This window comes from Diceros bicornis, chromosome 23 (assembly GCF_020826845.1).
Source record: "Diceros bicornis minor isolate mBicDic1 chromosome 23, mDicBic1.mat.cur, whole genome shotgun sequence".
In the NCBI taxonomy this organism is placed as follows: Eukaryota; Metazoa; Chordata; class Mammalia; order Perissodactyla; family Rhinocerotidae; genus Diceros; species Diceros bicornis.
This window is the reverse complement of record NC_080762.1, coordinates 14,511,382-14,528,743: the sequence shown is the minus strand read 5'-3', so window position 1 is coordinate 14,528,743 and position 17,362 is coordinate 14,511,382. Positions and strand designations below refer to the sequence as shown.

The window sequence follows — 17,362 nt, the reverse complement described above, 5'->3', positions numbered from 1 at the left end:
TAACTGTCAAGAAACAAAACAGACACAGCTGAAAATAAAATCACTGATGGAAAAAAACTTGGGATAATTACCATAAATTCAGGCCAAGATGGAGTAACAGTGACCAGACTTACCCTACTGCCTTAATCAATGAAAAAACATAAATGAAACAATGGTTTTTCAGACAATTAACAACACGCAATGCAGGAGAGTAATTTCTGAGAGAGAGGAAACAATGTGAACTTGATGACTGTCCCATCTTTCTCCCTGGGGAAAGTTTCCAGTAGAGAGGAGAATCCAGGCAGAGGCCAGTAGTCTACCTGAGTTGAGGAGACAGAGTTGGAAGCAGGGACAGAGTTGGGTGTTCAGGGAAGTGAAGGCAGCTAGAGTTCACAGGGCTGAATCCTGGAGAGGAGAAAGCTACACAGAGTGAGCTCTGGAGATCTTCAGAGGCTTCAACTTGAGTCTTCAACAGAGCACTGATCAGTGCATGTATCTGAATAAAATGCCCAAGGGGTGGGGAGGAGCTGGTATTCCCAACAGTCCAAGTAGAAAAATCTTATAACCTATGCGACATTGAATAGCGTTATAAAGCTATTACTGAGTACAGGGGGAAAAAAAAAAATCAGCCATAAAACTAAAGGCCCCTCCAGTCTCACTTAACAAAGCCTAAAAGCAAACATCAAAAAAGATCAAATTCTCTTCAAGTAAGTCACCTATGTCCAATAACAAAGCGCAAGAATATTTTTTAAAAACACAAGTATATTCAGCACACATCAAGGTAAAATGTATAAGGTCTGACATTTAATAAAAAACTTACAGGCATACAAAGCAGCAGGAAAAAACAATATATAATGAAGAGAAAAAAAATCAATCAAAATCAACCTGGAAATAACATAGATGACTAAATACAATTACAAATAATGGCAGTGTAATATTATTTTAACTATACTTCATATGCTGAAAAAGGTAAAGAAAAACATGAGCATGTTAAGGAGAGACATGAAAATCATTTAAAAGATCCATATCACACTTCTTGAGAAGAAATAAAATATTCTAAACTAAAAAAATACTGATAAGACACTGCAGAAAAGATTAATGAATCTGAAGACATAACAAAAGAAATGAGTGAAAAGACTGGGACAAAAATGAACAGAGAATCAGTGTTGTGAGTCAACTTTAAACAGCCTAGAGAGAAGAGACAGGAGAGTCCTTTTGAGGAAATACCGCCAAAAAGTTCCCAAACTTAAGGAAAACTATAAACTCGCGCAACCAAGAAGCTTAACGAAACCCTAGCAGAATAAACATAATGAAACTACACCAAGTCACATCAAAATCAAATTGCCTAAACATAATGATAAACAGAAAAATCTTAAAAACAGACATAAAAATAGAGGCACATTATATACAGAGGAACAAAGAAAGACATCAGATTTCTAGCAAGAAACACTGCAAGCCAAGTCAATACTGAACAAAAAAACTGTAAACAGAATTATATACTCAGTGAAAGTATCTTTCAAAAATTAAGGCAAAATAAAGGTATTTTCAGACATAGAAAAAACAAAAGAATCCAAAACTAGCAAACCTAAACTACCACAACTGTTGAAGGAAATCCTTTAAGCAGAAGAAAAGTTATGCCAGACAGAAATATAGATCTACACAAAAGAATGAACTGAAATGGTAAATGTATATTTTTTCTTATATAAAAGTTACTTTAAAAAATAATTATCCTTTTAAAGCAAAAATAGCAGCAATGTATTGTGGCAGTTTATAACAAAGGTAGAAGTAAAGTGTATGACAACTGCAAATAGGCTGCAAGAGCAGACATTCAACTACAGTATTATAAGGTTCTTAAACTAGAAATAAAGTGGTAGAATATGACATGAAGGTAAATTGTAATAAGGTGAAGATGAACAGTATAAACCCTGAAGTGACTTAAAAACATAAAACAAAGAAGTATAGCTAGCAAGCCAAAGGAGATAAAAGAGAATACTACGAAATGTCCAATTAATCCAAACTATGGCAAAACACTAGGGAAAAGGGACAATAAACAGGTAGGACAAACAGAAATATGGCTGATTTTAAACCCAAACATAATCAGTAATCCCACATTAAATGTAAATGGTCTAAACACTCCCAACTAAAAGGCAGAGATTGTCACACTGGATAAAAAAAAAAGATTCAACTCTCTTTTGTAAAAGAAACCCACTTAAATATAAAGACAAATAAGTTAAAAGTAGAAGAATGGAAAAACATATACCATGCTACAGTAGTATCAGACAAAACAGATTTTAAAGCAAAGAATCTGACCAGAGGTAAGGAGGGCCATTTCATAATGAAAAGGGGACATACATGGAGATATGGGATATTCTTGGAGAAGCTATACAATTCTAAATGCTTCTGCATCCTAAGAAGACTTCAAAATACATGAAGGAAAAACTAATGAAACTGAAAGAAGTAACAAATCCACATTTATGCTCTTTTGTTAACTGAAACAGCAGAACAAAAATCAGTAAGGATACAGAAAACTTGAACATTTTCAAAAATTGTGCCTAAGTGACATTTAGGGAACACTTCATTTAACCAGAGCAGAGTACAAATTATTTTCAAAAGTATACAGAACATTTAACCAAAACAGACCATATTCTGGGCCATAAAACGAATCTCAAATATCAATAAATATAACATGATTCCAATCACATGACATGTATTCTTGGCCCACATGGAATTCAGTTAGAAATCAATAACAGAAAGACATCTGGGAACTACATAACTTACTTCTAATTAACCCACAGGCAGAAAATATCACACAGGAAATTAAACAGAAAAAACGTAACACATCACATATGTGAAATACACCTAAAGTAGTTTTTAAAGGAAACTGATAGTATTAAATGGCTATATTAGATAAGAATAAAGGTTTCAAATCAATGAGCTGAGCTTCCACCTTAAAAAACTATTAAATGAACAACTTAAACCAAAATAGGCAGAATAAAGAAAACAATAAAGAGAAGAAATCAATGAAGTAAAAAACAAAAACAAGAAAATCAGTGAAAGCCATTTTAGACAACCATTACAATTGAAAACCCTAGAGTCAGCCCGATCAGGATAAAAACAAGCAAGAGTGAATACACAAATCATCAATATCAGAAATCAGAGAGAAGACAATACTACAGATCCTACAAGCATTAAAGGATTATAAGGGAAAAGGATGAGCAATTTTATTCAACAGCTTAGATAAAATGGACAAATTCCATGAGAAACCCAAATAACCAGAAGTCATTCAATAAGATATAGATAAGATGAATAGCCTGATATCTATTTAAAGAAATTGAATTTGTAGTTAAAAACCTTCTAAGGCATAGATTGCTTCACTGGTGAATTCTATTACACATTTAAGGAACAAATCATACCAATTCTAGAAAACTCAAAATACTTCACACCAGAATCACTCTGCCACTAAATCCAAAGAAAACAACAGACCAGTATCCTTCATGAATATAAACAAAAAAATTCTTAATATCTTGTCAAGTCAAAATCAACAATATTAAAAGTATACAGACTTCCAGTTTCTGTTTCCCCATGTAAGGAGCTTGGAAGTCATCACTCCATTCTAACAAGAAAAAAGTCAAACAGATTAAAAAATCAACAAGTCTCCTAGGATCTGTAAGAGAGGTGATGACATAGGGTAAACCTGCCCCCAAGACTGGAGAGAGAGACAAGCAAAACATAGGGAGTCACAGCTTTCCAAAGAAAAGAATCAAAAGTGGAACCAGTGCCCAGCAGGTAGGATAATCTGAACTGTAATTGAATAATTGCTGGAGGCTCACTGTCGAGAAGTCTGAAAGTTAAAAATTCCAGGGAGACTCAGTCATAGACGGGCCCCCAAAACTTTATCAAATTTTACCCTCCAGGAGCTCACACAGTTTCTCACAGCAAACATAAGAGAAAAATTCCCTCATGCTTCCTGCAGTGGTGGGGAAAAGGAACAATTTTAAAATATGCCAGAGCATTCTGTTCTTCTTAACAAAGTCTGCCCTCAGAAGAAGCTAGTTAACCAGAGCCTAACCTGCTGGGGTATTATCAGAGCCTAAATAACTTATGGGAAGGGAAATACTCAACTCCAGCCCACTCTAGCCATCCTCTCTCACCTAAGGGGGGAGGAAAAAACTGAGAGAAGTTGTCAAGTTCACAGTCCAGGGCCACAGGCTCGCTAAAATACCAGGGCCTAATCATGGGATTATGGAACGCTTCTACTTCCCCCACACCTGAGCACATGACCAAAAGCCTATTTATAGCAGTTCCTTTTACCTGGTACACCATGTCCAGCTATCAAGAAAGACTTACAAGGCATACCAAAAGGCAAAAAACACAATTTGAAGAGACAGAGCAAACATCAAAATCAGACATGGCAGAGATGCTGGAATTATCAAACTGAGTATTTAAAACAACTATGATTAATATGTTAAGGGCTCTAATGGATAAAGTAGACAGCATGCAAGAACATATGGTCAATGTAAGCAAGGAGACGGAAATCCTAAGAAAGAACCAAAAATAAATGCTCGAGATCAAACACACTAACAGAAATGGAGAATGCCTTTGATGGGCTTATTAACAGACTGGACATGGCTGAGGAAAAAAATCTCTGAGCTTGAGGATATCTCAATAGAAATCTCCCAAAATGAAAAGCAAAGAGAACAAGGACTGAAAAAAACCGAATACCCAAGAACTATGGGACAACTACAAAAGGTGTAATATAATGGGACTACAAGATGAAAGAGAAACACAGAAAGGAACAGAAAAAACATTTGAAAGAAACAATAAAAATTTTCCCAAATCAATGTCAGACATATATCCCAAAAAGAGATATATATATATACCCTACACCTAGGCATATTACCTTCAAACTACAGAAAATCAAAGATAAAGAAGCCAGAGTAAAAAATATCTTACCTATGGAGGAACAAAGATAAGAATTACATCCAACTTCTCCTCAAAAATCATGTAAGCAAGAAGAGAGTGTAGTGAAATATTTAAAGCGTTGAAAGAAAAAAACCCCACCAACCTAGAGTTCTGTACTCAGCAAATTATCCTTCAAAAGTAAGGAGAAATAAAAACTTTCTCAAATAAAAATTGAAGGAATTTGTTGCCAAATTGTAAAACTGCCTTGCAAGAAATGTTAAAAGTAGTTCTTTGGAGACAAGGAAAATAATACAGGTCAGAAATTCAGATCTATATAAAAAAAGAAAGAGCATCAAAGAAAGAATAAGCAAAAATAAAATAACTTTTTCTTATTCTTAAATGATCTAACAGATAACAGTTTGTTCAAAATCATATGAGCAAAAACCTATTCTATTATGTATGCATACCGTATGTATCTTATGTGTATATACATGCTTATGTATGCTTATATATATGTAAATGAAATGAATGACAGTAATGATACAAGGGACAGGAGAGAGGAATTAAGATTATTTTGTTACCATAAAGTACTTACACTACCCATCCAGTGGTTTAGTGTTATAGAGAAGTGTATAGTGAAGTGGCAGTGTTATATGAAAATGGTTTAGTTGTAAATGCATATTGCAAATTTTACAGTGCTATAGATTGAACACTTGTGTCATTCCAAAGTTCATACATTAAAAATCTAACGCACCAGATGATATTAGGAGGTTGACCTCTGGGAGGTGATTAGGCCAAGGGGGCAGAGCCCTCATGAAATGGGATTAGCGCCCTTATAAAAGAGGGCCCGGAGAGATCTCTCACTCTTTCTACCACGTGAGGACACAGGAAGAAGTTGGCAGTCTGCAACCCAGAAAAGGACCTTCACCAGACACAGATGACGACCATGTGGGCACCCTAATCTCAATCTGCCAGCCTCCAGGATGAGGAGAAATAAATTTCTGTTGTTTATGTACCACCCAGTCTGCGGTATTTTGTTAGAACAGTCCAAACGGACTAAGACATACGGCAACCATCAAAAAGAAGTATAACTGGGGGGCTGCCCCAGTAGTGCAGTGGTTAAGTGTGCCTGCTCTGCTTTGGCGGCCCGGGGTTTGCAGGTTCGGATCCTGGGCGCGCACTGATGCACCGCTTGTCAAGCCATGCTGTGGCAGCGTTCCCATATAAAATAGAGGAAGACGGGCACGGGTGTTAGCCCAGGGCCAATCTTCCTCAGCAAAAAGAGGAGGATTGGCATTGGATGTTAGCTCTGGGCTGGTCTTCCTCACACACACACAAAAAAAGTATAACTGATTTGCTAAGATAGGAAAGAAAATGGAATCACATAAAATGCTCAATTAAAATGACAAAAGGCAAAAAAGAGTGAAAGACAAAAATAGGAACAAAGAACAAGGGCAACAAATAGAAAACAATAAAAAATACGGTAAATATTAATCCGACTCTATCAATAATCACTTTGAATGTCAATAGTCTAAACATACCAATTAAAAGACAGAGACTGTCAGAGTGGATCAAAAAACATGACCCAATTACATGATGTCTACAAGAAACCCACTTTAAATATGACACATACATAGAATAAAAGTAAATAGATGGAGAAAAATATACCGTGCTAACAATAATCAAAAGAAAGCAGGAGTAGCTGCATTAATTTCAGATAAAGCAGACTTCTAACCAAGGAAAGTTATCAGGGATAAAGAAGGGCATTACCTAATGATAAAAGGGTCAATTCTCCAAGAAGACATAACACTCCTTAACATGCATGCACCTAACAAGAGTGTCAAACTATGTAAGGCAAAAACTGACAGAACTGCAAAGAGAAACAGGTGAATCCACTATCATAACTGGAGACTTCAACACCCCTGTATCAGAAATGGACAGATCAAGCAGGCAAAAATCAGTAAGGACATAACTGAACTCAACACCACCACCAATTAAATGGATCTAATAGATATCTATAGACTACTTTATCCAACAACCACAGAATACATATTCTTCTCAAGTTCACATGGAACATTCACTAAGATAGACTATACCGTGGACCATAAAATACATTTTAAAAAATTTTAAAAAGTAGAAATCAGTCTGCTCTCAGACTACAACGGAATTAAACTGGAATCAACAACAAAACGACTACTGGAAAATTCCCAAATACTTGGAGATTAAACAATACACTTCTAAATAAACACATGGGTCAAAGAAGAAATCGCAAGAGAAATTTGAAAATATTTTGAACTAAATGAAAATAAAAACACAACTTATCAAAATTTGTGGGATGCAACGAAAGCAGTGCTTTGACGGAAATTTATAGCATTGAATGCATTTACTAGAAAAGAAGATCTAAAACCAATTATCTAAGTTTCCATGTTAGGAAACGAGAAAAAGAAAAGCAAATTAAATCCAAAGTAAACAGAAGAAATAATAAAAACTAGAGCAGAAATCAAAGAAATTGAAAGCAGAAAATTAATAGAGAAAAAGCAATGAAACAAAAAAGCTGGTTATTTGAAAAGATTAATAAAATTGATAGGGCTCTAGCTAGGCTAACTAAGAAAAAAGGGAGAGAACACTAATTACTAACATCAGAAATAAAAGAGGTAACATCACCACAAGTCCTATAAACATTAAAAGAAAAATAAGGGAATACTATGAACAACTCTATGCCCATAAATTTAATAACCTAGATGAAATGGACCAATTTCTTGGAAGACACAAGCTGCCAAAAATCACACATTTCAACAATCTGAATACGCCTATATCTATTAAAGAAAATGAATCAATAATTAATAACCTTCTAAAATAGAAAGCACCAGGCCCAGATGGGTTCATGGGTGAATTCTACTAAACATTTAAGGAAAATTATATTCTCTACAGTCTCTACAATTCTCTACAATCTCTTTCAGAGGACAGAAGCAGAGAGAATACTTCCTAACTCATTCTATGAGACCAGTATTACTCTGAATACAAAATCAGATGAAGACATTACAAAAAATGAAAACTACAGATCAATATCTCTCATGAACATAGAAGCATAAATCCACAACAAAATATTAGGAAATCAAACCCGACAACGTATAAAAAGAATTATAGACCAGAATCAAGTGGGATATACCACAGGTATGCACGGTCGGTTCAACAATCAAAAATCAATTAATGTAATCCATCATATCAACAGGCCAAAAAAGAAAAATCACATGATCACATCAGTAGATGCAGAAAATGCATTTGATAAAATCCAACACTCCTTCATGATAAAAACTCTCAATAACCTAGGAAGAGAAGGAAACGTCCTCAACTTGATAAAGAATATCAACAAAACACCTATAGCTAACATCATACTTAATGGTGAGAAGCCTGAAGCTTTCCCACTAAAACAAGGTACAAGACAAGGACGTTCCCTCTCACTACTCCTTTTCAACATTATACGGGAAGTTTTAGCTAATGCAATTAGACAACAAAAGGAATAAAAAGAATACAGACTGGAAAGTAAGAAATAAAACTGTCTTTGTCTGCAGATGACATTATTATCTACGTAGAAAATCCAAAATAGACAAGACAAATAAGTGACTATAGCAAGATTGCAGGATAAAAAGTTAATAAATAAAAGTCAATCACTTTCCTATATACCAGCAATGAAAAAGTAGAATTTGAAATTAAAAACACAATATCATTTACATTAGCATCCAAAAAAATGAAATACTTAAGTATAAATCTAACAAAATATATACAAGATTGATATGAGGAAAACTACAAAATTCTGATGAGTAAAATCAAAGAACTAAATAAATGGACAGATATTCTATGTTTATGGATTAGGAAGACTCAATATTGTCAAGATGTCAGTTCATAAACTTGACCTATAGATTCAATACAATCCCAATTAAAATCCTAACAAGTTATGTTTGGATATTGACAAACTGATCCTAAAGTCTATATGGAGAAACAAAAGAGCCAGAACCCAACGCAATATTGAAGGAAAACAAAGTTGGAGGATTGACACTACCTGACTTCAAGACTTAATATAAAACTACAATAGTAATCACGACAGTGTGATATTGGCAAAAGAACAAATAGATCAATGGAACAGAAAAGAGAGTGCAGAAACAGACCCGCATAAATACAGTCAACTGATCTTACTATAAAACTCCTAAAAGATAACAGAGGAGAAAACCTAAACGACCTTGGGTGTGGCAATGGCTTTTTAGATACAACACCAAAGGCGTGATTCATGAAAGATATAATCAACAAGCTAGTCTTCATCAAAATTAAAAAATTCTGCTCTGCAAAGGCCAATGTCAAGAAAATGAGAAGACAGGCCACAGACTGCATCAAAATATTTGCAAAAGACACATCTGATAAAGGACTGTTATCTAAACTATATAAAGAACTCTCAAAACTCAACAATAAGAAAACAACTCGATTAAAAAATGGGCCAAAGACCTTAACAGATACCTCACCAAATCAGATATACAGATGGCAAATGAGCATATGAAAAGATGTTCCACATCATGTCATATGCATATGGAAAATGCATATTAAAGCAACAGTGAAATAGCACTACACACCAATTAGAATCGCCAAAGTCTGGAACACTGACAATGCCAAATGCTGATGAGGATGTGGAACAGTAACTCTCATTGACTGCTGGTGGGAAGTCAAAATGGTATAACCATTGTGGAAAACAGTCTGGCAGTTTCTTACAAAACTAAACATATTCTTACCATATGATCCAGCAAGTGCACTCCTTGGTATTTACCCAAAAGTTGAAAACTTATGTCCACACAAAAACCCTGCACATGGATGTTTATAGCAGCTTTATTCACAACTGCCCAAACTTGGAAGCAACCATGATGTCCATTCAGTAGGTTAATGGACAAATAAACTGTGGTACATCCAGACAATGGAATATTTTTCAGCGCTAAAAAGAAAGGAGCCATGAAAACACATGGAGGAACTTTAAATGAATATTACTAAATGAAAGAAGCCAATCTGAAAAAGCTACACACCGTATGATTCCAACTGTATGACATTTCTGGAAAAGGCAAAACTACAGTGACAGTAAAAAGACCAGGGTGGGGAGTGGGTGGAAGGAGCAATAGGCAAGGCAGAGAGGATTTTTAGGGCAGGTAAACTTGTCTGTATGCTACTACAATGGTGGATACATGTCACTACACATCTGTCCAAACCCATAGAATGTCCAACACCAAGAGTGAACCCTAATGCAAACTACAGACTTTGGGTGATTATGCTGTGTCAATGTAGGTTCATTAATTGTAACAAATGTTTCACTCTGGTGGGGGATGTTGATAATGGGGGAGGCTATGCATGTGTGGGGGAACAAGGTATATGGGAAATCTCTGTATCTTTCTCTCAATTTTTCTGTGAACCTAAAACTACTCTAAAAAAGCTCTTTAAAAACGAGTATATAAAAACAATAACACGTGACCCGGTGCAGTCTAGTCAGGGAATGCAAGGCTGGTTAACCTTTTGAAAATCAACCAGTGTAATTCACTGTATTAGCGGACTAAAGAAAAGCCATTATGGTCATTCAATGGATGCAGAAAAATCATCTGACAAAATTCAATAGCTATTCATGATTAAAAAAAAATACAAACAAAAAAACTTCGTGCAAACAAGGAATAGAATACCCTCAACTTGATAAGGGGCATTTACAAAAAACCTATAGGTGCGATCCATACTCCGTGTTCAAAGTCTGAATGATTTCCCTTATGATCCAAAACAAGGCAAGGCTACTTGCCCTCGCCATTTGTCAAAAAAAGGGATTTTTGATAAAAGTGCCAAAGCAAATCAATATAGAAAGGATAATCTTTTTAACAAACAGTGCCTGAAATAACTGGATATCCATATTTTAGAAAAACAAACTTTAAACCATAATCAAACTAGATATCAAAATTAACTTAAGATTTCTTAGATACAATACAAAAAGTGCGACACACAAAAAAAAGGAAATTGATAAAAATTGAGCCTCAGCAAAATTAAAAACTTATGCTCTTTGAAAGGCACCATTAAAAGAATGAAAAGACAAACCACAGACTTGAAGAAAATATTTGCTAATCAGGTATCAGATAAATCATTGGTACCCAGAATACATAACGAATTTTCAAAACTTAATATGAAAACAACCAAAATAAAAAAATGGGCAAAATATTTGAACAGAAAAAATTTAAGAAAGAAAATATATGAATAGCAAACAAGCACATGAAAAAGCGCTTAATGTCATGTGTTATTAGGGAAATGCAAACTAAAACCATAATGAGATACCACCACACACATATTAGAATGGCTAAAATCAAAAAAACCTGATAATACCAAGTACTGACAAGAATGCAGAACAAATTAGAACTTTCTTTGCTGGTGGGAATGAAAAATGGTACAGTCATCTTGGAAACCATTTTGGTTGCTTCTTGTAAGTCAAACATACACTTACCATATGACTCAGCAATTCCACTGCTATTTATGTAAGGAAATAAGAACGTACAGTCACACAAATGTGACTTTATGAAATGCTTACAGCTACTTTACCACCAAAATCTAGAAATGCCCCTCAACTAGTGGACTAACCGTGGTATATCCAAGCAATGGAATGCTATGCAATAAAGAGAAACAAACTAATAACACAACAATATGAATGAATCTCAAATGAATTCTACTAAGTAAAAGAAGCCCGATTCAAAAGGCTACATGCTGTATGATTCCATTTATACGACATTCTGGAAAGGCAAAACTCTGAAGACAGAAAAACAGGGTTTGCCAAGGATTGGACGGCAGAATTTTTTAAGGTGGTAACTGTTCTGTAGTAGTTACACAACTGCGTGATTTGTCAAAACTCACAGAGTTTTATACTACAAAGCGTGAACTTTATGTAAATTATATCAACTAAAAAAATGACAAAAATGAATATAGAAAAACAACATTGAAGGAAAACAAAGACAATATAACATGAAGGTAACTGGTGTCCTTAAAATAGAGAATTCTCTAAATAAAGAAAAAAGGACTTTCAAAGACATAACACAAGAAAAGCTTCCTTAGACGAAGAAATGAATCTGTATTTTCAAAAGAACACTATTTTCCAGAAGAAAAAAAAAGTGATAAAAGATTTAAAGTCAGACATATTTGGTTACTTAATTTCAAAGATAAGTAAACTCTTCAGATACCCAGGCAGAAGAAACAAGTCAATTGTACATGTGAGGAGATGTACTGGGAGAGAGTGGATACCAGGGCAGTGTAAGACAGAACACAATCCATAGAAATACAAACTTTTGAAGCAAATGGATATGCTATTATACCAGTCCACAATGTCTCTCAAGAACATAACAGACATTTTTAAATATGAAAGAATTCAGGATTTCAGCATCCATTAGTCTTTTTTGAAAAATCTATTAGATGACAAAATTTGATTAGGAGACATTAAGATAAAAATTTGGGAGAAGCCAAGGTAAAAAAGAATGCTTAGAGCTTTGAATCCACTTAAGTGCAGAGCAGTGGTTCTCATCACCTGGAGAGCTTATTAAAACAGAACGCTGGGCCCTCGTCAGTGTCTCCAAGTCTCCTGGTGTGCTGATGCTACTGGGTCCAGGCAACACACTTTAAGATTGACTAGTTTAGTTCCAAGACTAAACAACTGTGGGAATTATGGTTATAAAACATAATGGCCACATATTAAAAAATACAAAGTGATTCTGGTTAAAGACGGCAGACTGAATAAACAGTATATGAATTTACCCATGCTCCCTTTAGAAACACCAATAAAATGAAAAATAAAGAGATTATTTAAAGAAACAGTAAACTGAAAAGGTAAAAAAAAAAAAAAATAACAGGAGAATAAATCCAGAAAGAAAGTAATAACTGACTTAACAGGCCAAAAAAGTTGAATTATAAGCCATCAAAGGAAGAAGTCAAGAAGCAATACAATTTGTACAGCAGAATCCCCAAATGGATCAGGAACTGGTGGTACCAGGTGCCTCCATAAATCCACGAAGGTAGAGGTGAAAAAAGGATTGGGTAAATGTCTCTTTAAAGAGCAGTTAAGACTCCCAGATTTCGTTCCATTTTTTGCTCTGACCAACTGAAGAGGGTAAACCCCGGCACTATTGTAATTTAGGCTGAATCATTCTTTGCTGTTGGGGGCTGTCCTTTGCATTGCACAATGTTCAGCAGTATCCCTGGACTCTAACCACTAGATGCTATTAGCATCCCTTACCTCAAGTTGTGACAATTAAAAATGTCTGCAGACATTGCCAAACGTCCCTTGGGGGGCAAAACCATGCCCAGTTGAAAACTACCACTACAGAAAGGTCTCCTAAGAGGAATCTCTCTAGGAAACTCTCCTGATGAAAAAAATGTTTACCTACTATTCAGCAATTCCTTTACTTTTTTTGTTAAATTCAGAAAAAATTAAATTTAATGGTTTAAAAATACATGTTTAGCCTGCTACCATTCCTATTTTTGTCTGTTCATTCACCCATTTCTATGTATGCACTGAGAGAGAAGGAATGTTAGTGGTGGTGGGATTTTTTTGTGACATTTTAACTTTGTACTCTGCATTGCTTGACTATTCATAGCAACTATGAATCATTTCTACAAAAACAAGTCATTGTACTAAAAAATACAAACCTAGCAGAGGATGACACAAAATAGGCAGTCAGTAATCACTAGCTCTTTCTTCTTAACTATATTAAATATCTTGGGCAAAAAATGATAGCTATTGTATACAAGGTCCAGTCATTCAAAAAATCAATTCTAGTCACTAACACCATTGTTGAGATTGGGGTGAAGAAAAGCACTTAAGTAGGCATAAATTGCTGGTACTGTGGTAGTTACAGGATTAGGCAGGAGGTCCACAGATGTTTATGATAGTGTTCAAAGTAATCATGAATCAAAGAGACATGAGACGCATGAACCAAGAGACGCATGAACCAAGGATTATGATCAATCTACTCATGGGCCACTTAACAGCAAAAAAAAATCAAAGTGAAATAAAAAATCTAACACTCCAATCTCTACACAGTAGTATTACATGTCATTTTTCTCTTGTATATTTTTTCCATAGTTCAGAAATTTTCTACAGCAGTTTTATAAATTAGAAAAAACTTATAAAAACTGATGAAGCCTGAAGAAACTTAAGCAAAAAACGGGATTTGTTTGTTTTAATTCTGCCTTAACTGATCTAATTTAATGACTTGAATACTTTTGAAACTTTGAATAAATTTTAAATTCGTCAAAACCTCTAAGTAAATGAACATACTCACTGTTAAGACCCTGGAAGAAATGGATTTGTATATTTCAAGGCAAATTTCCTTTCAATTGCTATCAAACTGCGCTAACATTGAACAATCCAGGAAAGACAGAGGCACCAGGAAGGAAAGGGAAAAAGATGATCAAAATTGCATACCATAGAATCAATTCCTAGACTGGCCACAATAATCTAGAACCGTGAAGAGCAACCTTGGCCACCCAGCCTCTCTACCTGCCAAGAGATCTAATTACTGGAAGATAAGAAAACTGCCTCCTTGTTCGCATCTTTCCAATATACCTTGATATTAACAGTGATTAAAAGGCAGTGTCAATTTTATCACAGTTTTCTAGTCAATGAAGATGGAGAATTAGGTCATAAAAACATTAATAGGAATATAATTTTTCCCATATTGTTCACTAAAGCTATTTTCTTTCTAACTTAAAGTATATAACACAAAAAAAATCCTTAAAACTGCTTTGTTGTTGTTCACCATATTTGTCCTTGAGGCAAAAAAAGTTGCTTATCACTGATCTGCAAATGAGGACAAAATGGAAAATATGTATTTCTCCTTTTAAATCTTTACTATGTACAAAGAATATGCCCACTTGACAAATGGACAAAATCTGACTTTACAAATCAAATTACACCACATCTTCCTCCAAAAAACAATGAAAACAATCTTAAAATAATCATTTATTATTTTGTAATACATTTTATTTATTTACATTAAATATGCCTCCTTTGTATAAAACTTGAGTCAACAGACTCAAGTAGATTCTCTAATAGCTTATTGAAATAAAAATATACCAGGTTTCCATACCCAACAACAAGTATAACATAATCAAGAGAATTATCTGGATTAGAGTAACAAATTCCAGGTATTACTTTATTAAAATTTAACATTTATAGTTCAAGCCATATCGAGAACTTTTTGAAAAGAGGCCAGGCATGTAAAATAATGAAAATGCTGGCTAACGTATATAACGGAGTCAGAGACGCAATTGTTAGAAGTGGAATTTAGAAATCATGGATTAAAGAAATATGATTTGAACCCAAAATTCTCGCCCAAAATTACAAATATCCTCATTTACTGTAAGGTCAATCTTTTTTGGGGGGGGGATATCTTAAAATGAAGTTTACCTGTACCACTTTAAATAAGAAAACTTGCCACTATAATGAAAAATGGGTTCACTCTAATGCTACCTAATCAAAATTTAACGTACACCCAAACAGGAAATTTCAGATTACAGAGGCATGCTTTATATCAAAAGACACAAGGTATTTAATACCACAGAATTGACCAGCTTTTTCAGATACACAAACTATTACTTGGAAGGACAGTCATTTCCTCACACCACTAAGGTCGAGGACCCAGCCGCGAAGCTAGGACTATTTATTTCAAAACAGTATTACTACATCAATATCACTGCCAGGCCGTCCCAAATAACAGGCACTTCTTAATTGTTAGTCTGCGCGACAGAACAAAGAGGCCGACACGCCTCCAGGGATGACGGCGCTGCAGTCGGAGGTCGCGGGGAAGAGAAGGGGTACTCCACAGAGGAAGGGGCCTAAGACCTTTGTAGAGATGGCCTAGGCGGACACAAGAAAAGAACAACAGAAAGGGGCCTGGAAGAATGGGGAACAGCATTCACGAAAGACGGGTGGCGAGGGAGACCAGGTCTCTTCTTCACTTCTCCCCTCGGGGTCATCTTCCCATTTCCACTGCTCCTCACCGCCACCCCGGTCAGCTCTTCACAAGACTCAGAGCCCCGAAGCTGAGTCAGAGTGACCAGGGGACATACGGAGAAAATGGGGACTGAAGGCACTCCCTGTTGGGTGGAGTACCACGTACCCGCCGGGCCTCACCCAGCCCCACTCGGGTCCCTTTCCCTTCCGCTCTCAAGCTAGCACCCCAAAGGCCGCCAAAAACCACCTTACCCAGCTCGCCATGGAGCACAGCCCCAGGACGCTCCCCATCTCCACAACGTCGCAGACGCAGCGGACCCCGACAAAATGGAGACAGCGCTTCCCTAGCCTTTCCTGGCTTATTTACTATCTGCGAGCCACTTCCGGCGCAGAGCCCACCCCGCCCCTCAGCTTTGCGTCACTTCCTTCGAGGCCTGGGTGGGGTGGGATAGAGAGGGTGGTGTGCTGAAATTGCGCATGCGCATTCATAGAAACCGGCGTTGTTTTGTTCGGTTCTGCATCTTCTAATACCGCAGGCTGAAAGCAACTGGGTGATGCAGGGCTGGCCGTAGTTTGCCAAATTAAGAAAACGGTGTGAGGAAAACCCAGCTTTACTTACTATGTGCTCGAATTTGAGTATTGGTAGAGGATAGAACTGGTTGATGTTTTGTCTCCCTCTATCGAAAGAACCTCTCTTACTGCTCTTGTGGGATTGCTTTCTCTTTCTCGATTCGTTTTCCCACTTTTGCTTCTTTTTTTTCCCCACTTAATATTCTCAGTTTATTCCTCCAGCCCACTGCCTAGGACAAGTTTTATTGGGATATTTCTGTTCATTTGGTTGCTTCCAGTTCTATCACTTCTGTTTGCTGTTGACACACATTTTAATTTCTTGTCTTATTAAGATGTTATAAGAAGTTTTCACATTCAAAAATTTTTAATTAGTTAGATAAGAAGACATGCTAATTATAAAAACTCAGACATATTATTGATCATTGAATGTCCAGCTGTTGAGGAGACATTTGGAAACCTTGCTTGTTAGGTGATAATGGACATCTCCAGGAAATGTATTCACACAGAAGTTCTAGTTTTTGTTTTTACGTTGATTGGTCCCTGAAGATATTCTGGGAGAAGAGTTTGGCACACAGAAATAACTAAAACTTGAAATAGTCGTTGTCATAACTAAAAGAAAGTGTCATAAAATCTACAAAAATTGGATGGGTGAAGGTGAGGTAACACGTAGGAATCCCAGAGAATGGTGCCAGTTAACTGATAGGGAACAAAAAGGAAAGGAACTGGCTAAAAGATAATTGGTTTAGTTTGGACGTGTTGAACTTGAAGTCTCTGAGATGCTACCCCTCAGCACTTGAAAATGCAAGCTTAAAAACCAAGAGTTAATGAGATACAAAATTTAAAGTAATTTACATTGCAGTTTTAGCTGAAGATATAGGATTGAGGAAAATAACCAAAAAGAAATGGTTTAGA

The 17,362-nt window shown here is 35.8% G+C and overlaps 1 protein-coding gene across 1 annotated transcript in view; it reads right to left on the bottom strand.

Moving 5' to 3' along the window:
• Nucleotides 1-16,239, bottom strand: part of SERINC1 (serine incorporator 1) — a 35,741-nt gene extending 19,502 nt beyond the window's left edge. The window contains exon 1 of the mRNA XM_058566370.1: nucleotides 16,133-16,239. Coding sequence (XP_058422353.1) covers nucleotides 16,133-16,171 — 39 coding nt within the window. The 5' untranslated portion in view covers nucleotides 16,172-16,239. The remainder of the gene's footprint in view (nucleotides 1-16,132) is intronic.
• Nucleotides 16,240-17,362: the final 1,123 nt, after the last annotated feature.